Here is a 24,986-nt window from a genome sequence, read left to right as displayed (position 1 = left end):
ATAATGCTTGGTGAAAGTATGTACAGAACTCCAGGTAGCAGCTTCTAAGATGTCCCTAGTAGGGACACCCCTGATAAAGGCTGTAGAGGTAGATGCAGCCCTGGTTGAATGGGGTCTGATGCCCCCATTGGATAGGCTTTCCATGGTGCTTATAGCAGAAATGAATGCAGTGGCCTATCCATTTTGAAATGGTTTGTTTTGAAATAGCTTTCCCCGCTGTCCCTGCAACAAATGCCACCAGTAGTTGTTCAGATTTCCTTTGAGGTTTAGTCCTGTCCAAGTAGAATCTAAGCTGTCTGTGCACATCTAAAGAGTGCGGTATCCATTCCCCTTTGTTCTGTGGGTTAGGAAAAAAGGTAGGCAAATGACTGGACTGATTAAGAGCCACACTGGATATCACCTTGGGCATGAAGTAGGGATTGGTTCTAAGGGACACCCTGTCTGCATGAAAGATGATGAAAGGTTCCACTGCCAAAATGGCCTGTAATTCAGATACCCTTCTTGCAGAAGTGATTGCCAAAAGGAAAGCTGTTTTCCAGGAAAGGAATTTTAAATCTGCAGTAGCAGCTGGCTCAAAAGGAGGAAGAGTTAGTTTCTCCAAGACAAAGTTAAGATCCCAGGCTGGAGTTGGAGCTCTCCTGGGTGGTCTTAGACTTTTGGCCCGTCTGAGGAACTGCTTGAGCAGTGGGTGAGAGAAGGGGTGAGACTCTGTGCTATAATGAGCTGAAATGGCTGAGGTATGAATTTTAATGGAGGAAAAAGACGAGCCGGTATGAAGCATCTCAGTCAAGTATTGTAGAATCTGAGGTAAATTGGGCACTGCTGTGTTCATTCCTTGAGATTGGTTCCAAGCACAGAATCTTTTCCATTTTGCAGCATAAGATTTTCTAGTACTAGGCCTCCCTGCCTCTAAAATGATATCCATCACTGATTTACTGAGGGATGGTAAAGGAGAGATTAGGCAATTAGCCAGGCTGCTAGATTCAGGGTTTGCAGCTGAGGGTGCAGAATCATGTTCTCCTGCTGAGACAACAGGGAAGGAGTCTGAGGCAGGTGCCATGGAGCCAAGCATGACACACTGCGCAAGAGTGGGTACCAGTGATGGCGAGGCCAGTCTGGTGCAATTAAAATCTTCCTTGGCTTGTCCTGTTTGATCTTTAGTATTACCTTGGAGAGCAGAGGCAGAGGAGGAAAGGCATAAACTGTTTCCAAGCTGGCTTGTGGGGAATCCTTGTGCAAAATTTGTCCAGTTGATGGCTCTGGGGGGAGGCAAACAGGTCTATATCTGGGCTCCCCCATTTGCTTGTCAACATACTGAAAATCCGTGGCTCCAGTTTCCACACGTGTGGGTCCATGAGGTTTCTGCTTAGTCCGTCTGCCAGTGTATTTAGTTTTCCTGGCAGGAAATGAGGTTTAGATTCACTTGGTAGCTCAAGGCTGTGTTCCACAATGCTATAGCTAGTCTGCAGAGGGGGTAAGAATGTGTACCCCCCTGCTTGTTTATGTACCACATGACAGTGGTGTTGTCCATTTTTACCATTAGTTGTCCTGGAGGAATATGGTCCTTGAAGGCTGTCAGAGCATTCTGTACAACTAACATTTCCTTTTGATTTATGTGCAGGTGCATTTAATTTGGGTTCCATTTGCCCTGAATGCACTTCCCTGCCAGGTGAGCCCTCATGCATAGTCTGATGCGTCTGTTTGTTAAGATTTGTTTGGCAGGGGGTAATGTGAACGGCAGTCCCCCGTTTTGGTAGCAGGCCTCTGCCCACCAAAGAAACTCAAGGCATAGGCAAGGTATGATAGGAATCTTTGCTTCCAGATCCTGTGAATGTTGACACCACAGGCTTTTGAAATACCATTGTAGTTTCTTCATATGCAGCCTTGTATATGGAATTAGAAGAATGCATGAGGCCATGAACCCCAAGGCTTGCAGTATCTGCCTTGCAGATAGCTGGGTTTTTGTGGCCACTTGTTTGAAGTAAGTTGTCAAATGTATCCGTTTCTCTGGCGTAAGGAAAGCCATCTGAAAAGTTGTATTCAAGCCTGCTCCCAGGAATATAATTTGTTGACACGGTACCAGGTGGGACTTCTTTTCATTTATGGTGAACCCCAGACAAGTCAGTACCCCTTTGAACAAAGGCCAGATGATTTAGGAGAATTTCCTTGCTTTCTGCCTAAATTAGACAATCGTCCAGGTATGGGTATATTTGAATATTTCTTTGCCTACAAAATGCAATGACTGGAGCTAGGCACTTTGTGAATACCCTGGGCACAGTAGATAAGCCAAAGGGCAGTGCAGAGAACTGATCGTGCATGTAAGCCTGCTTTGAAGCGTAGGTATCTTCTGCAAGACTCCCTGATAGGGATGTGCAGGTATGCTTCTTTTAAGTCCAGTGTTGCCAACCATGCATCCTTGTCTAGCATAGGAAGCAGCTGGTGAAGAGTCAGCATTTTGAATTTTGGAATCACCAGAAAGGTGTTTAGAATAGGAAGGTCCAGGATAGGATGCCCTGTATTGCCTTTTCTGGGTACCAGGAAAAGTCTTGAATAGAAACCTTGTCCCTTTTCCTCTTCTGGTACCAACTGAATAGCCCCCATGTTTAAGAGAGAGAGAGAGTACCTGATTTTGGGCCTCTGCCAACTGATTTGGGGGTAGATCTGGCCACCCGCTTGGTGTTGGTAGTGTGTGGAAATGAAATCTGTATCCTTGGGACACTATATTTAAAACCCATTTGTCCTGGGTAATGCGTTCCCAGTTTTTTGCCTGTAGACCAATCTTTCCGCCTAAAGGAGCATTCAGTTGGTAAGTGCTTGAAAGTCTTAAAAGCAAGTCATTGAGATGGTTTTCCATAGGGGGGAGTCTTGCTGCTCCCAGATTTGGGTGCAGAAAGCCACCACTGCCTAGTCTTGTGTGTTCCTTGGGACTGAAACCTGGAGTTTCTGCAGTGTCTGGTTTGGCTTGAGAAGACCTGGAGGGGGCTGGAAAGGACCAATTTTTAGAGGGTCAGTGCCTACTAAATCTAGGAGGCTAAACTTGTAAGAAATCTTTAACAGTCTGCATAGATTTAGCTTTATCCTCCATCTTTTTCCTCAGCCTTGCTGCCAAACAGGCAGTCCTGATTTAAGGGAGCATCCAACAATTTAGCTTTAACATGATCAGGCAAAGATTGCTCCTTAAACCAAGCATGCCTTCTGAGCACAGACCCGGTAACAGCAGCCCTGCAAGAGGGCTCTAATGAATCAAATCCAAATTGCAAAGTATTGCATTAAATCCTGTAATTCTTTATTTTCAGCTCAGTCAGGAATTAACATCATTTTCTGCTTAAGCAATCCAATAACATGTTGTTGATACTTTAACATATTACATTGCAGATACAGAACATAATACAACATTCCCTAGTCCTACTATACACCCTTATTTGCATCTTATTGAAGCTTAAGATCATTGAGACTACCTTTTACTATAGTAACTACTGTTTATCATGACTCTTTTCTTGTATTATGTAACAACCTGTTGTCTATATTTTTAACTGCATTACTCTATACTATGAATTGATTGTCTAGCTTACATAATAATCTCTGAATCTATTTCTTTAAAGTTCTTTTACCTGTTAATAGTGTTTATGAATTTTGTGTGTATATGAGCCGTTTGTTTGTTTTTGATATCTGTTCTCTTGGAGCTCATCTCCCTGGGCCTCTACTGAAAATGGACACATATCCAAGTTAGACTAGCCCGGTCAACAAATGTAAAATAAAAACATATGAAAAACTGGCAGTTTAAAGCCCTAATGGCCAAGGTTGCAGAAGTGTAAACTTTCTTACCCTATCTATCCAGCGCCCTGGAGTCTCTATCTGAGGGGGTGAGATTTTTAGCAGTAGAAGCCTTAATGCCTTTGGGTCCCTGTGAAATAGTCTCTGGATCCACAATAGGATTTTTAAAAAGGAACTTGTGAGAATCAGAAACCCTGTAATATCTTTCAGGTCTTCTGGGAGCAGGAGGCAAAGAATCAGGGGCCAAACTAGACTCTGAGAAAGCATCATCAACAATGTCTAGTACAGGAGGTATAGCTAAAGGCCTAAGGCCTAAGCTGAGGCAGGAGTAAGAAATCCCTAAGCCTCTTTTGAATCAGAAAAATCCTGGCTTACCCAGTGGAAATGTTCCCGTAGAGTATGTAAGGTTTCACCAAAAGAAAAATTTGCTGGAGGGAAAGCAGAGGGAATATAGAGTCCTCTGCATCAGAAATCTAGATTCAGAAGATTCATAAATAACCTCAGTCCTAGGTCTCAGAAGGGGGAGGTTGGTTCTATGCAGTCTCTATTTGATAAAATGATGAATTTTAAAAGTATTTCTGGTTTAATATTCAATGAAGAAAAAACTAAAATACTACCTATATATACACGAAAAAATATTCTCATTAGTGATTTTACTAAATATGTACCCAATTCAGGTCAGATAACTTATTTAGGTATAATACTATCTAAAGATATTAAATCTATTATATATAATAATTATAATACCTGTTTTCTTAATATGCAAAACCTTTTTAATACCTGGAATAATATGTTTTTTACTATGGAGGAGAGACTTACAATTATTAAAATGATAATATTCCCCAAGATTTTATACTTAATACAATCAATAATACTTCCACCTAGCTCCTCGTGGTCCCCTGCAGAGTTCCTAAGCCAGCAGAGAGCAGAAAAAGCAACTTTCTTGATCATAAGTATTTTTTAAACTTTTTAGTTTGCATTTTTCGATCTTTTGAGCTTTTCGACTACTGTTTGTGCCTATATTACTGTTTTATTACCTTATTTTCCTGTTTTTGTGAGCTTATATTGTTGATTGCACTTGTGGGCTAAAGTATTGCTTAAAAGTAACAAACAGGCTAATACACTCAAGTGTACCAGCCTTTGATAGCAATTTAGTTGAAAACACAGCATTTACTGCATTTTTTCTGTCTGTTTGCAAAAAAAAAAAAATATTTCTCCTTTCCTAAACTTTCCTAGCTAGTTGTTCCAGTGATCAGATTTTGCTGATCCCTGGGCTTTGTATTTGGTTTCTGTGTTCCTCCATTTTCTTGTGTGGCCACAGGTAGTTTCTTTACTCACCAGTGGGAGTGGGGAGTACTAAGCTGCTTGTTTGTCCTCAGAGGAGTGGTTAGAAGCAGCAACTAGTAATTTGTCGGCCATTTTGGGTCATTTCCTGTTTTCCAGCCCCTGCTATAAAGCACGCTTTGGCAGGCTTTTCTGGCATTAGAGAACTAGGCATAGCTCCTCGTGGTCCCCTGCAGAGTTCCTAAGCCAGCAGAGAGCAGAAAAGCAACTTTCTTGATCATAAGTATTTTTTAAACTTTTAAGTTTGCATTTTACGATCTTTTGAGCTTTTCGACTACTGTTTGTGCCTATATTACTGTTTTATTACCTTATTTTCCTGTTTTTGTGAGCTTATATTGTTGATTGCACTTGTGGGCTAAAGTATTGCATAGTAACAAACAGGCTAATACACTCAAGTGTACCAGCCTTTGATAGCAATTTAGTCGAAAACAAAGCATTTACTGCATTTTTCTGTCTGTTTGCAAAAAACCAAAAACCAAAAATATTTCTCCTTTCCTAAACTTTCCTAGCTAGTTGTTCCAGTGATCAGATTTTGCTGATCTCTGGGCTTTGTATTTGGTTTCTGTGTTCCTCCATTTTCTTGTGTGGCCAGAGGTAGTTTCTTTACTCACCAGTGGGAGTGCGGAGTACTGAGCTGCTTGTTTGTCCTCAGAGGAGTGGTTAGAAGCAGCAACTAGTAATTAAATCGGCCATTTTGGGTCATTTCCTGTTTTTCCAGCCCCTGCTATAAAGCACGGAGCTGCTACCATTGCACACTAGGGCAGCGGTTAATCAGATTTAAACTATTAGGGCTACCTAAAGTCCACTCTTCAAATTTTCCCTTAAAACTACCTTCCTCAAAGTATACTACTGTTCTATTTAGTGTATCCTATAACTATAAATTATCTCTACTTGACTCCCAAGTAGACTATTCTCTATCTGTATAGCAGCACTTGCTCCTACAGTACTTATCACCTCGATACAGCACTCTTGTTATAGAAAGTACCCCAAAAAAGCAAACCCCATTTCTCGGTCACCCACATCCCCCAGAACCTTTTCTTAAGCTTTTCTGTCTATTCCTTCTAGCATGTCGAGGGATCAGTTGCTAATGTCCTCTCCTGCTCAGCTGGTGAACCTGGGAATATTGAGGCAATGTTACAATTGCCTCATGTACACAGACAACCCTCTCCTCCTACCACAAAACACAAATACATGCGAGAGATGCAACTATACGGCCAAACTGGAGGCTGAGCTCTCTCAACATAGGACTGGCATGACCAGACAGGAGGAGAAGGTAACCACACACACTATAGACCCAGTCTCACATAATACCATCACAACCTCAAATCATACATATAAACACACAAAGACATACTCGGAGGCTCTGATCAAAAGTCTATCAAAACAGCAGAGGCCACCAAAGCAGACACCCAAACAACTACCACCTCAGAACACAACACCTGCAACACATAGACCACACAGTCAGAGTGTCAAGCAGTCACAGCCCTTAAGGCCAAACACAATGCCAGACACACTAGTCATTGGTGACTCCATAGTCAGACACACTGACGTCCCGCTCACCAGACTGAGTAAGGAGAAGGTCACAGTAAGCTGCCTGTCGGGTGCTAGAATCCACCACATAACGCATGCACTCAGGTCTCTCAACAGCAGGTACAAGTACGACTCAATCATTGTCCACGCTGGTGTTAACGACCTGAGACGACTACATGAAAAGAGACATAGAGGAGCTCTCTGATTATGTAGCCCAAGCATGTATGACCCTGACCTTGAGCAGTATCCTACCTTCACCAAGAATGATGCCACAATACAGAGATAAGATGATCAGCTTTAACAACTGGCTTAAACTCTGGTGTCATTCAAAGGGGATCCAATGTCTGTCTGCCTGGGATGACATGCTGGACAAGCCACGCTGCGGACGGCTTGCACTTGTCACCCTGGGATTCCGGACTTTGGCAAAGGCTCTTGCCACCCCATAGTGCCTTTTTTAGGCAAGGCTCAAATTCTAAACCTACCACCCTAGAACGAAACAAAGGAAAAATACTAAGGGTAATGCTGCTCAGTGCCAGAAGTCTCAACCTCAAGATGCACGAGGCCTTTCTCAGTATGGAGAACATCGATGTCTGTGCTGTGACAGAAACCTGGTTCAAGGCTCCTGAGAGCACCCCAGCACTATCAGGTTTTACCTCATATCATGCGTTCCGGCCCCAAAACCCGGACAATACCAAGAAAGGAGGAGGGGTATCCATATTCATCAAGGACACCCACACCTCAAGATTGGTGGCATCGCACGATGCATCGGAAACCATCCAGGTGCAATTAACCATAGACAAGACTGCTCTGCAATTTGTAGCATGTTACAGGCCACCCTCGCAAACTCAGCAACCTCATATGGCCTTCCTGAAAACACTGGAGGGGATAAATGTATCTCCGAACACCATCATACTAGGTGACTTCAACTACCCTAATATAGACTGGGAACACTACTCAAGCCCAAACACTCTAGCCAAAAAGTTCCTGAAATTCATAAACTCAAATGCCATGGAACAACTAGTCACCATCCCCACAAGAGGAGAAAACATACTTGATCTCATCATCACGAACATGGGAGCACAATGTTCAACACCATAAGTATACCCCTCACTGGTGAGATCTGATCACAAACTAATCTCGCTGGAGGTCCTCATCCCGAAATGAAAAGACCACAGTAAAGAACTTCGACTTCACACTTCTAAAGACTAGTGTGGTCTCCTTTAAGGCCCCTGAGCCGGTTAACATTACTCAAACCACTGAATCACTTACAAATGCCTTCTACCAGCACCTGCAGGGCTGCATGGATCAGGCAATCCCAAGCAAAACAAAGACTCTTTGTACCAAAGGCAAGCCCAGTCTGGTGGACCCCAGCCATAAACAAACTCTACAACAAAAGGAGAACGCTACTACAAGATAGAGCAAAATCCTTAAAAGGTAAGACACCGCTGATCACTATAAGTAAAAAGCTAAGAGCTCTCATAAAATCATCCAAAGCTAATTTTGAGAAAAATAGCTAAGGACTCTAAAGACAACCATAAGGCATTCTTTAGCTATGTCAGAAACCTAGGAGGAAACTCCCAGATATGCTCAGAATTAGTTCAAAATGATGTGAAGATTACTGATCCTACAGACATTGCCAACATACTGGCTGACAGGCTCAGTGCAAACTTCTCCCTAAAGGAGAGATATCTATACCAAATGATTGTAGCCCCCAAACATCTCTAACGCCCAGGTGAGAACTGCTCTCCAAGGCAAAGAACACAGCATCCATGGGACCTGATGGTGTCCCCGGCTGTGTGCTCCATGAACTCAACGAGGAATTAAACCCCCAGTTAGGACAGCTGTTTAATCTTAGTCTCACCTCCGGATACGTACCCAGGGAGTGGCGCAGCGACTGTGGTCCCACTCCACAAAGGCGGTGCCTCCACCGACCCTGGAAATTACCGTCCCATTAGCTTGACAAGCCTTATCTGCAAAGCCATGGAGAGGATCATAATGGATCTCATAAATAAAGACATAGGGAACTTGCAGACTTTGGATCCAACCCAGTTTGGCTTTGTCAAAGGCAGATCATGCCTTCTAAACTTGGTTGACTTTTTCAAACAGTCACCAAGGCCATTGACGAGGGAAAGGCAGTCCATACAGCCCACCTAGACCTAGGCTTTTGATACAATACCTCACTCGGGTATCATTGAAAAACTCATCAACTTAAATGTAAACCCATACATTACAAGATGGGTTGCAAACTGGCTGAGTGACAGAACCCACAGGGTCAGAGTTGCTGGCGACATGTCAGACTCAAAGCCTGTCACAAGTGGTGTCCCACAGGGCTCAGTCCTGGGCCCACTCTTGTTTGGCATCTACTTTTCTGAAGTACAAGCAAACACAGGAGGGTTATGGCTGACAAAGTTTGCAGATGACTGCAAACTGGTTGAAAACACATCAGACACAGATATCCTTCAGAAGGGTCTCACAGAAACGGATAACTGGTGCCAGAGCCATGGCCTAAAGTTAAATGCCAAGAAATGCACAGTCATACCCTTCGGGAAAAATAAGGTTACCCCTAGCTACCATATAGGTGGCAATCCCCTGAACACAGAAGAAGTTATTAGGGACCTGGGAACCCAGGTTGACAGTAGCCTTTCATTCGACACTCATATTGCTAAAGTAGTTAGGAAGACCTTCTACATTGCCCACCTTATCATGAAGGGATTCACATCTAGATCAAGGGAAGTCATAGTCTCCCTATACTCATCACTCATCAGACCAATGATCGAGTACAATGCCCCATTCAGAATGTATCTGACCCGACACTTGCAGCAGCTGGAGAGGCCACAAAAGTTCCTCACCAAAAGGATAAAGGGTCTCAAAATCTGTCTTATGCTGCCCGACTGAAAGAACTCCAGTTATATTCAGTTGCTTACCGCTTGCTCAGAGGTGACCTATGCCTGACATACAAGGCCATGTCAAACCCAGATTTGATGAACATGCTTCATCTCAAAAAATCTAGATCCCTCAGAGCCACAAGGGCGGGAGACTTAAACCTCGACACGGTTATTAATAGGACGTGCTGGAGGGATAGATTCATCACCCAAAGACTCCCTATGCTGTGGAACAAAATCCCGGTTTATGTGAGGCAGAGCACCTCACTGGCCTTGTTCAAGAGGAATCTTGACCAATGGATGGGAGATCACAGATACACCCCAGGGGTTACCTCAGTGTCACTGCTCGACAGAGGCACAGCAAAATAATGGGCATAGTTTCTCCAAACTAAAGGGGTGGCGTAAGCCACAAAACTATGGGCTAGGCTTATAAATGCCCTCGGGCAGATAGCCTAGTATGAACCTATGAACCTATGAACCTATGAACAAAAATAATTATCAAGAAACTGAATACACTAATGTTAAATTTCCTATGGGCACCTAAAAGACCTAGGATTGCATTAAAGAAACATACTAATAGCTGGTCTCAAGGGGGTATTTCTTTTCCAGACTTTAATTTATATACTATCTCTTCTATTGTAAAAGTTATTACTTTATTAATAGATCAGTCATATGTTGCAAAATGGAAAGATTATTGGGAGCTAATTAGTATGCACTTCATGAAAATCTCCTTAACACATAAAAATATGATTGTAAATAACTCCATGTTATGGTTACTAAAGGAATTTTGTACTTCACCTATTACACCTAAACATATGGTTTGTTAGCCATTAAATATTATTATTAGCTATCGTAACTTTATATTCATGCACCCTAAGTATAGGGAATGGAATTTTATTATATTCCTATAATGTATACTCAGGGTATGCTTTTGTCATCTACTTCTGAAGGAACTCATTTAGCTACAGATAATGATCTAAAGTACTGGTATCAGTTGATATCTGATAATAAAGTTAAAAATCTAGATTTCTTAAAACAAGAATTTGATCTAAGAGAAACATGCTGGTTAGAGGTTCAGACCTTTAGACAACATCTCATTAATAAAATAGATCTAATGTCTATAACAGTTAAAGAATCTATTCCAACACTGATTGATTACTTGATATTAAATTTACAACATAAAGTTTCTGATAAATGTAAACTTTCATACATACATAAAATTATCAGACAAGAAACTTTTACAGTGTAGATTCATACTGGAATTATTTCACTTCTATTAATGGGGACCCACCAAATCAACAAGATAAACAATATATATTGGAATCTGCCTATAGAACTACATCTTCCATTGTCTGGAGACTTTATACATGGAAATTTTTACATAGATCTTTTATACACCTTTGATGATGAATAAAATAAATAATAAAGATAATCTATGTAAGAGATGTAATGTAGAAATTAATGCTGACTGGGCTCATATGTTTTATGACTGTATAAAATTGAAAGAATACTGGAAGTCAATTAATAAATTTTTGCAGGCTCTTTTACAGATAATTTCATTATTTCTAAATCTCTTATATTATTCAACACACCTGTACCTCAAAGTGTTAAAAGGTTAAGCTTCCCTTGTTATGGTCTATTCTAGCAGTGGCTAGGAAAATAATAACCAGAAATTGGATTTCAGATACACCTCCTTGCTCAATGAATTTAAAATGTTATGAATATAGTGTGCCATATGGAAATAAACACAATTAGGTCAAGAACAACTAGAAAAACATCTTATTATATTGTATGGGATAATTTACAAAATTTGTTAAAAAAATCCTAATTTCAATAGCATGGTATTTTAGTTTAATTAATTGATCTGATTGTAGTGGATGTCTTTGTAAATACTTTAGTTGTTTTGTTGAATGTTATAATCATATCTATTTTTAATTACTTGTATAAAATTGTTATGATATTTCTCTTGTTTGTTAAAACAATAAACCTGTTTTGAAAAAAAAGAAGGGGGAGGTTGGCTTCCCCTGTTTAGAGTTACAAGATCTTCAGCCACTCTTATAATTTGTTTTTTAGGCATAGAGAGGCCTGAGCATGCAGACTGGGAGTCTGTTTCTTAGGCATGGTTCGAGACTTTGGCCTAAATGAAGGAAGCGTCAGTTTAATATGCAAGTCCATAGGTCTGAATACACCCTCAGAAGCTGGTGCCTGCACAGCGGCTCCGGACCCATTCAAGGTAGAGACATCCGCAGGTTCCACAGTTGAAGCATCTCGCAGGCATACTGGACTCAGAATGGGTCTCAGTAGAGGCCTGCGAGTCAGCAGTACCAGGTATCAGGGGCTGCGAAAGCACCTCACTGAGTACCGGCAAACTGGCGACTGGCTTAGGAGAAGCGTCGTCGGCAGCTTTGGACCTCGGCGGCCTGTCTCTGTCTTTATGTTTGCGTTTTTTTCAGAATCCCGGTAGTCGGAAGGCTAACCGACATTTCTGGATAATTAAACAGAGAACCGAAATATTTAGAAGTGAAAATATATCAACGACGGATAGTGCGCTGTTTAAATAAAGCACAAAACCGACAGTAAGGCATGTTGTGGTCAGGGCCTAGGCAAGGAATACAGTACAAATGAAAATCTTTGTGAGGTATTTGCTTTCCACAAGTAATGCAATTATTAACTTTTACTGACATCGGTAAGGAGCAAGAAAAAATTTCCCCAATGGGGTACTTAGCTTTAGTTGAAGACTTCGGTTCTGAAACTCGAAAATTAAAATTTCAGGAGTCAGCCGACCGGCACTTGTGAACTGCTTCTGCTTCAGGCACCACACAGCAAGAAAGACTGATGTAATGGCGTCGGCTGCATGTTTTACACCCCTGACGACCTGACATCATGGAAGAAGGGACAGCAACCGACGCAGGACCCAAGACTTTGTTAATCAGGCCAATTGAGGGCTACTGCAAGCAGATAACCCAACTGTAATGACTGCAACAGTGAAACACGAAGAACATCCTATATTATTACAACAAAGGATTAGCATTTGCATCCTCCTCATCTGTCACTAGACACAGGGTACTAGATAGACATTCTATAACAATCGAAGAACAGAAAGAGGACACTGGGATCCATTATCAAGGCAACATTCCAAATTATCATCAGCAAAAGAAGTTATGCTGGCTGAACAAAATCATATTAAAGCCACAATATTCTTCACATAACGGCAAAGCGTCGGGACCCTGGTATACTGCACACTCAAATCTATAATGAATCAGAGAACAGTCAGGACCTGAATGCCTGCAGGATATTAAAATCTTGGAAAAGGCCCTATAAAGAAGGACAACTTCAGAAACAAAGGACTGAGTGATTTTACAGATCGCATACTGTGGCCAGACAGTTCAAAAATTTTATAAAGAAATTATCCATTACAGGAGAATCAGTATGGATGAAGACAGGGTCAAACCAGACTCCTTGTTGTTATGAGCCATCTTTAGGTATATTACATGTACTGCAAGAAATATTGGATTTAACACCTTGGCATTGTAAACATAAATTTCATGGAAGTGGCTCAGCAAAAGGCACTCTGCCAATAAAGTATGCTTCATAAAAACGAAGAGAAAAATTAATTTTAGCAATTAACACAGATACATAGACTTTTTAATGCTGAAACTTCGGAACTCATCAATAATAAACTATTAGAAATACAAATTTTAGCCAAACTTTACAGAAGGAAGTATTAAATCAAAGAACACAGCATAAAGAAAGCCAAAAACAGCTGACATTTACATTAGGCCATAAAGTATGCAATTCTGAACTCTGACAAATAATGTGAAACTGGACTAGAACTTTCATCTACATACATTCTGGACGGCTAGCCAGCTGAAATAAAATAATTCTGTAAAATTTTAATACAGAAGTCCAAAAAATGTCCACTAATGCCACATACTGGATATTCTAAAAATCTTTTTCTGCTGAATTCAGTGAAAAAAAGAAAAAGAAACAAAACAAGTCAGTGAAAATTTGCATTCTACTTGCCACTGAAAATGGGTGACTCTTGGCTTCATCTCTTATATTTGTAAAAGGAGATTCCAGTATTAAGGAGTCTGGTGGAGTTTCTGAAAAAAGTCAGAAAACACACAGTTTATTACAATCAGCAAAACATTAATTTACAGAGTAAACTAAATAAAAGAAAAATAGTTAAAAGTAAGCAATAGCTGATAACACATAAAAAGCTAATCTAGCCATTTAGTGGTGTAAACACTGGCTCTGGGTGATTTGGTCACATGGACTAATGTTGATATGACATCTTGACCTCATATAGAAATGGGAAAAAAGGGGTCAGTGATGATTATGACGACCAATAAGGAACTTGAACATCTTCTCTACAAGGGAACAAGGATGTTTTTCCCTGTTACCATGTCAGTTCAACTAACAAATGTGAATGCTTTACAGTGTGTCGAGAGCAATATGACACTATATTGCCAGACTATTCTTGATAAGAGGCAGGGGGTAAACTAACAAACACAGCAGTATTTGTTGTTGTGTCTTTCGGCTTTTCCCAGTTAGGGGTCGCCACAGCGGAACTCCGGTCCGCTAATGATTGGCAGTAGATTTTTACGTGCCGAGTTGCCGGCCCTGATGCACCACCTTCAATGAAGGTATGCCCATTCACGCTTGTTTCCACACAGAAGACGCTCTAGCTGAGAATCGAACAGGACATCTTACTGTGAGGCGACAACGCTACCGCAGCACCACCACCGCAGTTGTATGGTTACTATTACCAGACTCCCACTGCTGGGAAAACAGTGGTCCTACAGGCAAGAATATTGCTGAAAAATTATTTAGTAAAACTGAACTGTGTGTATTTTTCTCTGGTTTGTTCTTTTTGTCCAGAGGGCCATAAAATAACATGAAAGTATACTGACGAGTGTTTATATAGTAGCTAAATATTCTAGGCAAACAAAATAATATGATCTTTTAAACTGTCGTCACTTGCATTATAGTTTCAATAATATAACCCGGACCCATCCCTTCCTCCCATATCATCTCTTGCCCCCAACCTCCACCCTTCTATATCAATCCCATCTCTATATCCACCATAAAAAAAACTTCTCCTAAAATTAAAACCTGGTTCCAATGCCCCTGATGAAATTCCCTCCTACTTCCTAAAAATAGCTGCAGAAGCCATTACTCTCCCTATCAGCATACTAATTAATCAGTCTGTCTCAGAAAGCCAGGTCCCCCAGCTCTGGAAGAAAACCTTTATTATTCCTCTTCATAAAGGAGGCGATAATGACGACATTCAAACTTCCGCCCTATTGCTATCTTAACTTCTATTTCTAAGCATCTTGAAAAATGTATCCACCAGCAACTTTTACCCCATCTCATCAACAACCAGCTTCTTACCCCCACACAGCATGGATTCAGACCAAGTCACAGCACCTCCACTGCCCTCTTCTTCCTTGAAACAATTAACAAAGCCCGCGATTCTGACCATTTCATGTCCACCCTTCTCCTCGACCTCTCCAAGGTGTTTGACACTATTTCCCACAACCTGCTTCTTAATAAACTCTCCAAAGTATACCTATCCCCTTCCTGTACTAAGTGGTTCTCCAGCTACCTCACAACCAGACAAATGGAATAAAGCCACTTCACCCTTCCTTAATACTCCCACAGGTGTCCCCCAAGGTTACATTTTAGGCCCCCTACTACATTCATTAATGACTTCTACCAAGCCATTCCAAACTCCAGCCTCATCCAATATGCCAACGATTCTACCATTATCTGCTCCTCCCCTTCTATCCCCACTCTAAATAAGGTTACCCAAAGTGCCTTCTCCTCTACTGAGCAGTGGATGCTAGACAACCATCTGGCTCTTAATGCAACCAAAACTAAACTTATGTTATTCACGGCCTCCAAAATCTCCTCCCTGGATAAACACTCATTCATAATCACCACCAAAAACAATACTCCCCTTGAAATAGTCTCTGACACTAAACTACTAGCAATACTCATAGATGATCAACTCAAATTTGACAAACATTTACAAGCAAATATAAAGGAAAGGTGTCTCTCCTGGCAAACAACTGGTGTAAATCACAGTACTTCTGGACAGGACACCATTCCATCACAGGATGCACATAAGCACTTGTACATGTGAGTATGTGTGCACACACACACAAGCAAACATAGACACACAGAAACACACATGGCAATACGGAAGGTCACCAATTCTTATCTGCATGTCTTTGGGAACATGCATGAACATTTTTTTTCTGTTTTCCATAACTTCCCTTAATAATAGGTCTAATGTTTATACCTAAAAGTACAAGTATTTGAAGAAATTATTGCATACTTAAATATGTAAAGCATCCTGAAAGGACTGTTTGTTGCAGAAAAGAGCACTTTCATTCCAGCAATAGTACAGAAGGAAGATATCTGGATAGTGGTGACCTTGAAGCTGGTAAGAGGTGCAGCAGTATGTTGCTGACCATGTCACAAGGGTCACATCCTTCTGAAAAAAAAACACTATAGTTTTTTGATGTTGCCGTTGGTTTTTAAGCAAGCAGTATTATTGAGACATTTCTTCACAAGATCTCTGGTTTAAGAAACTGTCCTCAAAGTATTGACCCATAAGGTTTTTATATTCATGATGTCAAAATAGGAAGTTGCAGCTTCACAGAAATAACAGAAGGGAGTAACAATGAACAAAATAAAACACAAACGTAAAATATTTTCTGAATAAAGCACATAAGTGAAACATTTTCTAAGTCAGAAGCAGCACAGATTGACAGTAAACATGGTTTTACTCCTAACCTCCTCTGTTTACATTTACTGCAAAACAATTATCTGAAACCATTTAATATTTAAGGTCAGATACAGATCTATCTAAAGAGATATAAAAGTTTGTGTCAAGGAAAACTGAGCTGATTAAGTAATTTGGCCTTTGTGTACCAAATGAAATCAGGAGGACCAAGTCTCCCAAGGAAAAATAGCAGTATTCCTTCAGGATATGAGGGCTGTACAGCTATAGCAAAACAGCAGAGTAAAAATACTCTATCAAAGCATATATAAGGAATACATGCATTCCAGGGCAGAAGATAGTAAAGCTACCATGGAGAAAGGGAAAGTACAAATGTGTAATCAGCATACCACACCAGTAGATGTTCAGAGAGAGAACTGTGGCAGTTATCTTTACATATGGGACACATCCTGCCAAGGATACCTTATGTTTAACCAGTCTATAAAGTTTCAGGCACCTTCTTTGCACTTTGTACACACCACCCTTAGCACAAGCAAATGTGCCAGTATAACAAAGACATACACAGACACACCAAAACTTCAGAGCTTTTATGCCACTGAAATGTGAGGCTGAAGCCTATTGTTCCAGGTGAAGTCTTGCCATAGAGAAGAGAAAGAAACTTCACAATGGTAAGGAAAGATTAATTAGGGAAGCAGAGGGAAAAAATTTGCATTGCAATAGTGCTCTATTCAAACTACTATTATGGTAAGTTAACTACAATATTGTACTATGCCCTTCATTAGATCACTGTTGCAGTAATTCTTACAGATGGGATGAATGCAAAAGCTTAAGAAGACAGCATGGATGGAGTCCAGAAAGCCCTGAAAAATGGCTCTAGTAAAAACAGCCTTTACTTTGGAGGAAACTATCCAGTTTCTAATGTTTGGTGAACGTGTGAACTATGGACCAAATAGTTGCTTCCAAAATGGATCTAGAACCCATACCCTTCCAGAAAGTCCTATATGTGGCAACTGTCCTAGCACACGAGCTTTGACAATCTTAGAAGTGTTTTTGCCATGATTAGACTAGCAGTTGTTGTTGCTGTTGTTGTTGTTTCTTTCGGCTTTTCCCGGTTAGGGGTCGCCACAGCGGAACTCCTGTCCGCTAATGATTAGCAGTAGATTTTTACGTACCAAGTTGCCAGCTCTGACGCACAACCTTTAATGAAGGTATGCCCATTCACATATGTCTCCACACAGAAGATGCTTTAGCTGAGAATCGAACAGGACAACGTCTTACTGTGAGGCGACAATGCTACTGCACCACCACCACAGTCATGATTAGACTAGCAGTACTGGATGGAAAGCGAAAACCATCTAGAGACAGTTTGTTTAGAAAGTGTCTGTTCCTTTTACTTACCATCATAAGACGGTTGAACAGACATAAGACCCTAAACTTAGAAACTTATCTAACGGAAGTTAAAGCAATAAAGCAGTCTTCCAGCTTAGAAATGCCATAGAAGAGTTGGTTGCCGGTTTAAAAGGAGGTTGAGTTTTATTTAATTATCCATCTATCTATCTATCCTTTGTTGACTAGGTTAGTTCTACTAAGCTAGTATCCTCTTTTCAGGGGAGACTCGAGGTGCTACTTATATTACCACAGGAAATTTGCCTAGGGCTTAGTTTTACTTCCCCTACTCTTTTGACAGGTGCCATGGGATCTACAGTTTTCTGCACCAAAGGTGAGTGTGCTACCTGCTGTGCCCACTGACAATGATGATGCCTTAACTTTTCCAAAACAAAATTCAAAAGCCTGGATGCAGCCACCCTCTTAACTTTTGGTCTAATAAGTAACACCCCCCCCATTAGGAACTGTTCAACTTAAAGTAATGACGATAAGGGAGGACAAGGTGGCAGCCAAACTAAAATGGCCAAAAGGTGTAACTTTAGTGAAGTGTACAAAAGGCCAGAATTGACATGTACTGAATAACTGGAGTGCGGCCTGTTCTCATTTTGGCACCAAAAAGCAAATCCTTCATTTAGATAAATAAAAAAATTCATAGTAGCAGATTCTCTTGCCTTCTTTAATGATCTGTTGGATGTCCTCTAGAAAGGTGCCTAAAAGGTATCAAAAACCTGACATCCACACAGACAGATTCAGATTTTGGACAGTGGGATGAATCAGAGATCCCTTGTCCTGAGTGAGCAAGTCCACTTTGTAAGTTTCTGGTAATTGCCCTTGGCTATGTATATACAAAGGGAGAAATAGTGTTGTCTGGGCCAAAAGGGAGCCACAAATAATATCTTCGGTTAACAGTTCCCTGATTTTTTTAAAAAAACTTTGGAAAGGAATACGACACAAAAAAAAACATATCTGACCATGGGACTGAAAGGTACCTTGTCTTTCAGGCCTCTTTGCAAGGTGCCCTGGTGCAGAACTGTCTCAGATGTCTGTTTTGACTCCTGGCAAATGGATGTGTTTGAAGAATTCCCCACTGGTGAATTATCTACAGAAGACTTTCTACTTAAGAGTCTATATTAGATCTGCTCAAGAAGTCAGCAACTATTCTGTTCTGAAGTAAGTTGCCTGAAAAAACATGTCCTGGGCAACCATAACCAGCCTGCAGGTGGTGGCATGAGCTTGTTCTTCTTTTTTACGTTCCACATTACAGTGGTGTTATCAGTTATCACCAAAAGAGGATTTACTATCACTTGATAGAATTGCAGTTAACTAAAAAACAAATCATTTGAATTTCAATCAACTGCAGTTCTATCAAGTGACCGTAAACTCTAAAAGATTGCCTGGAACTCAAAGCTGATTCAAACCTTTCAGGGCATTTACAACGGCCAGAAAATTATTTTAGATTCCTGTGTTTGTGCCTGTGCTGTGGTTTTCAAATTCCCTGCACCCTGACACCCTGAAAAACAGCATCCCAAGCAAAGTCCAATGCATCTCTGCCCAATGTATGAGAGGAGCTGGGAGGAGAGAAAAGGACACCTGGTTTGAAAAGAACTTGCTTGGAACACCAGATGAGTGATTTCTTTATAAAGCTGATAAACTGAAATGGAAAAGACAGAGCGAGTGTCAAGCCCAAATAGACTTGTAAAACCAATTGATCTTTCTGATGTGAAGTCGGGCATGATGAACTATAAGGATAGAAGAGGCCCTTGAAAACCTAGAACTCTCAGAAATTCTCTTACAGCGGAAATTTCCTGCTAAGATCGAGGAAGTGCTGATAACTTTTCTGGGGGAAGAAACACAGTCATGAGGTAGGTGTCTAAAAGACACTGCAGAAAAAAAAACAATCTGTGAGATGGAATAAGGGATGCTTTTTTGGGTTCATGGTGAAATCCAGGTAGTACAAAAATGGAAAGTTGTGTACTCATCATAATGAACACCACAGATGGAACGCTTTCATTCTTCCTCAACAAATGGGTTTGGATCTGACTAGGCCACTTTCTAAAGCCACTTTCTAGGATCCGAATCTTGAGCTCCTCCGTTACCCATAACGCCCCTGGCCACTACAATACCTCAAATCAAATTTGCTTCTATTATATACATTATACTCAACAAAACAATAACAATGTTATGACAGGAAAGTGATAACTGAAAGATCAGGAGCTCAAACAGAATCTACGGTTCCTGACAACACCACCATTAGGTCTCTCCCAAGAGCAAGGACGGGGGAAGGGAGGGGGGAGTTGAAGAACAAAAATGGACAACATAGATGGAACGTTATGGTGAGTATCAGATGTCATTTTTATTTGTTTCTCAGTAAAAGGGACAGATTCCCCAGCTACAGTAACCTTGGGTGGCCCACATGGATGGATTTTCTGGAGCATCGTGGAACCAAAGGCAGCTGTATTTCTGGAAATAATGTCCAATTTGTCATACGCAATAAGGGTATGAATATTAAACCAGGTGGCACCTGCACAGATATCATTAATACAGGCTGTAGCCCAAAAGGCTGCCGATGTAGACATTGATCTGGTTTAATTTGCTTTCAGTTGTTTCAGTAAACCAATACCTTTCAAGGAATAAATATAGGAAATACAATCTATTACCCATTCAGCCAATGCAGTTTTAGAAACTGGTCTCTCCAATCTTTTACTAGAAAAAGAGACAAATACTTTATCAGTCTTTCTGAACTCCTTAGTCCTGTGCAGACAAAAACAAAGTTGCCTATGTACATCAAGAAGATGAAGGGTATATTCTCCTTTGTTTTGAAAATTGGTAAAGAAAACTGGCAAATTGATGACCTGGATGATATTGGTTTCAGAGGCAGTTTTTGGTAAAAAGGAAGGATTTGTATGCAAAGTGGCCCTGTCCTTGTAATATATCAAATATGGCAGTCTGGAAGACAGTACTTGATGTTCAGGTACTCATCTTGCAAAAGTTACAGCTACCAGAAATATAGTTTTCCAAGAAAGAAATTTGAGATCCAGTTTAGCTGATGGTTCAAAAGAGGATAGTACTAAGGCTGGCAAAACCATAGTGAGGTCCCAAGGTGGAGTAGGGTCCTTTATTGGAGGTTTAAGTAAGAAGGTACCCTTAAGAAAGGCCTTACCTGGATGATGCTAAAAGAGACTCATTTTCTCCAATGTGACAGCTTGAGATGGTTGCTAACTGAACCTTAACAGTGGAAAAACTTGCTCTGCTCTGGAAAACTGAGGCAAGAAAAGATAGAACAGCTGGAAGCTGGAAGCAGAGTGGTAAAGGGATCTAATTCTCTCTGATGATCCCAAAGAGAAAACCTTTTCCATTTGCTTTTGTAAGTTTTCCTCATTGAAGGTTTACAAGAAGAGACTAGGATGTTTTGAACTGGGGAGAAAGGCCTGGAATGTCTAGCCATCATCCAAATGGGAGAAAGCATGTGGTCAACTTGCGGCTTGCAATATCTGGGTGAACTTGCCCTGATGGGTGAAACAGGAGGTCTGGGGTCCAGCATCCAAGGAGGACCTACTAAATGAAACCAGAGGAAGGGGAACCACACTTGTCGAGGTCAGAAGAGATCAATGAGGATTACTCTGCTCTTCAACCAAAGTGCTTTCTGAAGAAACTTGAGGATGAGAGGTAGGGGAGAGTAAGTGTAAAGGAGGGCCAGACATGGACTAGAGCATCTCTTGGTGACTGTTCCTGAAGTGGAATAACAGCAAAGAACCTGCTGCAATTGTGTTAAGAGGAGATGCAAAAAAGTCACAGCAAGGTTGACCCTATGTGTGGAAGATCATGTTTGCCACTGATTGGCAGAGAGACCACTTATAAGGCATGAGGATGGACCTGCTGAGTTTGTCCAATTGAAAAGTTGGATTTCCCCAGTATGTGCATTGCTACAAGTGGCTGGATGACATCACCCATTGCCACACTCTCATTGCTTCTCAACAGAGGGACAGGATTTGGTTCCCCCCTGTTTGTTGATATACCAGACTATGTTGTCCATTTGTACAGCAATAGTCCCTAGAAGGAGAAAGCATTGAACGACCTGCAATGCTAGAAGCACCATCTTCATCTATACAATACTGATATGCAAATTAGTCTCTTGTGGGGACCACGTGCCTTGAGCAGTCTGTACCAAATAATGCCCCCCCCACCCTAACTGGGAAGTGTCCATTGTCAATGTGGCACACTGGAGGAAGGAAGGATAAATGGACGACCTTGATCTATCTCCTTGGTGTGGACCCACCAAAGAAGAATTTCTGCACACTTGAGACAATTTATTCGGGTGATTCAAGGGATAAAGATGAAAAGACCATTACATCACTAGGGTCCACTGGAGAACTCTCATGTGTAAGTGAGCAGTGGGAATTAGAGTGATATTAGCAGCCATCGACCCTAGCCCCTTGAGGATCAGTCTTGTTGGGGAAGTAGGAATGGAAAGAACCTGTTTGATGTGTGTTTTCAATGTAAGAATTCTGTTCTCATGCAGAAGAGCTAGACATCTGACTGTGTCTAAGCGAGCCCCTATAAAAAATCTACAACCTGAACTGGTTAAAGATGAGAATTGTGCACATTTATGAAGACTCCCAGCAAGGGTGACAGCTGAAGCAAATAATCTCTGGCTTTTACTAGTACATGCCTGACTGGAGCAGCAAGGAGCCAGTCGTCTAAACAGGAAAACACTCTGAATCCGAGCAGTCTCGTGAGCTGCTACCACTGCCATGCATTTGGTGAACACCCTGGGGGCTATAGTGAGACCAAAGGGCAGGGCTCTGAACTAATAATGACTAACTCCCAGTCAGAAGCATAGATACCTTTGAGAGTACTTGTTCATTATGATGTGATAGCATGAATCTTGAAGATCAATTGAGCACATCCAGTTGTCCTTCTGAAGAAGGGGCAGAATGGACTGAACCATGACCACCCAGAATTTGGAATTTTTAACAAACTGGTTCAAATAGCTTAAATCCAAAATAGTTCTTACGTTCCCTGTATTTTTTGGCACTAAAAAGAAACTTGAGTAAATTCCAGACGTTGTTTGGTCTGGTGGGACCTCCTGGATGACTCTCTTGTCTAGCAACTTTTTAATTTCTTGAGATGCTAGCTCGTTCTGACTGGGAGGAACATCAGGGAGAAATTTTCTTGATTTTAATGGAATTTGTAAAAAAGGAATGAAATATCCTCAGAATATCATCCTTTGCACCCAAAAGTCATTTGTGATGATCATCTTGGTGCAAGGATAAGCTCTCCCAGACTGCCTCCAGAGACAGTCAGGCAACCTTTCATGAACACTGTAAAGATCTATCAGAGAAAGTATCTCAAGAATCTTGGTTCTGCAGACCCCTTCTGCCACACGGGTGATGTCTACCACTGTAATCATTTCCCTCTGCCTCTGGGGGAAAATTTCCCACATATCTCCTGGAAAGGAGCTTGAGATTTCTTGAACCACATTTTCTTACCACCATGTTGGTTCCTGTAAAAAGGTCTTTGTGGGGTAGAAAAATAAATCCCAATGGCAGATAAGGTCTTTCCACCCTGTTCACTGTAGGAGAGAGTCCCTTTCATTGTTGGCCCAAACAAGGTTGATTCATCAAAAGGAGCACTGATAAATAATGCTTTTTAGGGTTCTGCTAAATCACACAATCGCATCCAGGCATGTCTCCTTATGGATATGCCTAACTGGCCACCCTCAAGTTATCGTCTGTGACATGTGAGATCAGCCTCATGGATGCATTTGTAATTGATTTCAGAGTGGCCACTCTTGAGGAAAAAGACTTTTGTTCCTCTGCAGACATGGACCCTAGGGTCCATCAAGTCCCTCTGTAATCTGGTGAAATGTGCCAGGTAGTTCAGCAATCGCAGGGCAAATGTTGCTGATGCATGCAATTGCTTCACAAACCTGTCCAAAGCCCTAGACTCTATGTTAGGGGGGATGGACAGTGGTGTTTTTTTCTGCAAGCTCCCTTTTGGTAGCTGCCACAACTGTGGCATGTACAGGAATCCCTCCTGTCCAGTTCTGTCTTTCAGCAGGGGCACTTAATATTTTGTCAGGGCATTTTGGAATGGGTTCCATGGAGTCTGGTTCCTTCTATACTCTGCCGGAGACAAGATCTTTAAGCTCAACTGCGCCTGGGGGGGGGGGGGATCAAGATGTAGACAGGCCAGGCCCAAAGGCTTCTATGAACACCGAATCCTCCTGGAAAGGATTTGGGAAGACCAACCATCTTTTTGGCAAAGGATATCCAAGATGTCTCCAAATAAGACATCTTCAGGTGGAGATCTAAATGACCCTTCCCCTTCAACAAAGTTGGTGTCTTCTGTGAGGGATTCCTGTGTGGAATCCAAGTGCCTTCTCTTGCATGTCCTCTTCTGAGGGACCTCCTCAATGAGATGTTCTGGGGAGGTATCGGAAGAGATGGGGAGCTTGCTGGATGGAACTGCTTGGAAGCTCTTCTGGGCTGGCTGTCCCTTAGGTGTAGAATGTGAAGGCTCAGACACAGGATCCAGAGAAGGAGATGGGTACAGAGCCAAAAGAAGGGAGAGTTGACACCACTCTAGGTTGAGAGAAAACCCACTCCCACCACCTCAAAGGCAGAGGGGCCCAGAGAGGGTGAGAACAATCCCAACGGAGCTGAGGCTCCTGAAGTGGACAACCCCTGAGCCATCCAATACCCTGCTCCAAGGGAAGAGTCAGAGCTGAGCTATTAAGTGCCAAAGCTTTGAGAGGAAGCAATAGTTCCAAAACCTTCGGAGTTGAAGTCAGCCTGTTGTGTTTCAATGATGTCAGAGCTGATCAGGTCAGGGAAGTAGCCAGAGTCGAGGTTGAAATAACTTTCAGTCCCAACAGTTTGACTCCCAGGGCTCTCAGATCCAAGGACTCCAAAATGAGTGGTAAAATTGAAGAAAGAGTAATTACAGATTTACAAGATGGTTGGTGGCTCATGGATCAAGTAGGATATGGAGTTGGCAAAACACCCATCTGGATCTGTGTTCTGAAGAATGTCCTCATCATCCTATCCACATCTGCATCGGAAAGACTACGGGAAGACCTACTGGAGGAGGATGTTGACGGTGGCCTCGAGGACTTCTTAGGTGTTTCCTGCAAAAAGGGGGACCTCAGTCTTGGAGACACCAACTCCAAACAAAACATGGGAGCATGGGGCCAACGAGATGAAATATTAGACTGTGTCAGATCCGATGGTTACAGATCTGAGATTTTAGGAATATTTTTTTGAGAGGTTCTACAGTAGACGTATACAGAGGAGACCAGGCAGGATAGCGCTTACGGT

At 41.6% G+C, this 24,986-nt stretch overlaps 1 protein-coding gene across 1 annotated transcript in view; it reads right to left on the bottom strand.

The window, feature by feature from the left end:
* Positions 1-24,986, bottom strand: part of LOC122790111 (lysophosphatidylserine lipase ABHD12-like) — a 392,933-nt gene that overhangs the window by 212,706 nt on the left and 155,241 nt on the right. Inside the window, exon 3 of the mRNA XM_044057688.1 lies at positions 13,554-13,633. Within this exon, the coding sequence (XP_043913623.1) occupies positions 13,554-13,633 (80 nt within the window). The remainder of the gene's footprint in view (positions 1-13,553; positions 13,634-24,986) is intronic.

Source organism: Protopterus annectens, chromosome 1.part2 (genome assembly GCF_019279795.1).
Source record: "Protopterus annectens isolate FY-2018-M chromosome 1.part2, PAN1.0, whole genome shotgun sequence".
Classification (NCBI taxonomy): domain Eukaryota; kingdom Metazoa; phylum Chordata; order Ceratodontiformes; family Protopteridae; genus Protopterus; species Protopterus annectens.
Note: the sequence above shows the minus strand (reverse complement) of the source record. Positions and strands in the feature narration are given on the sequence as shown.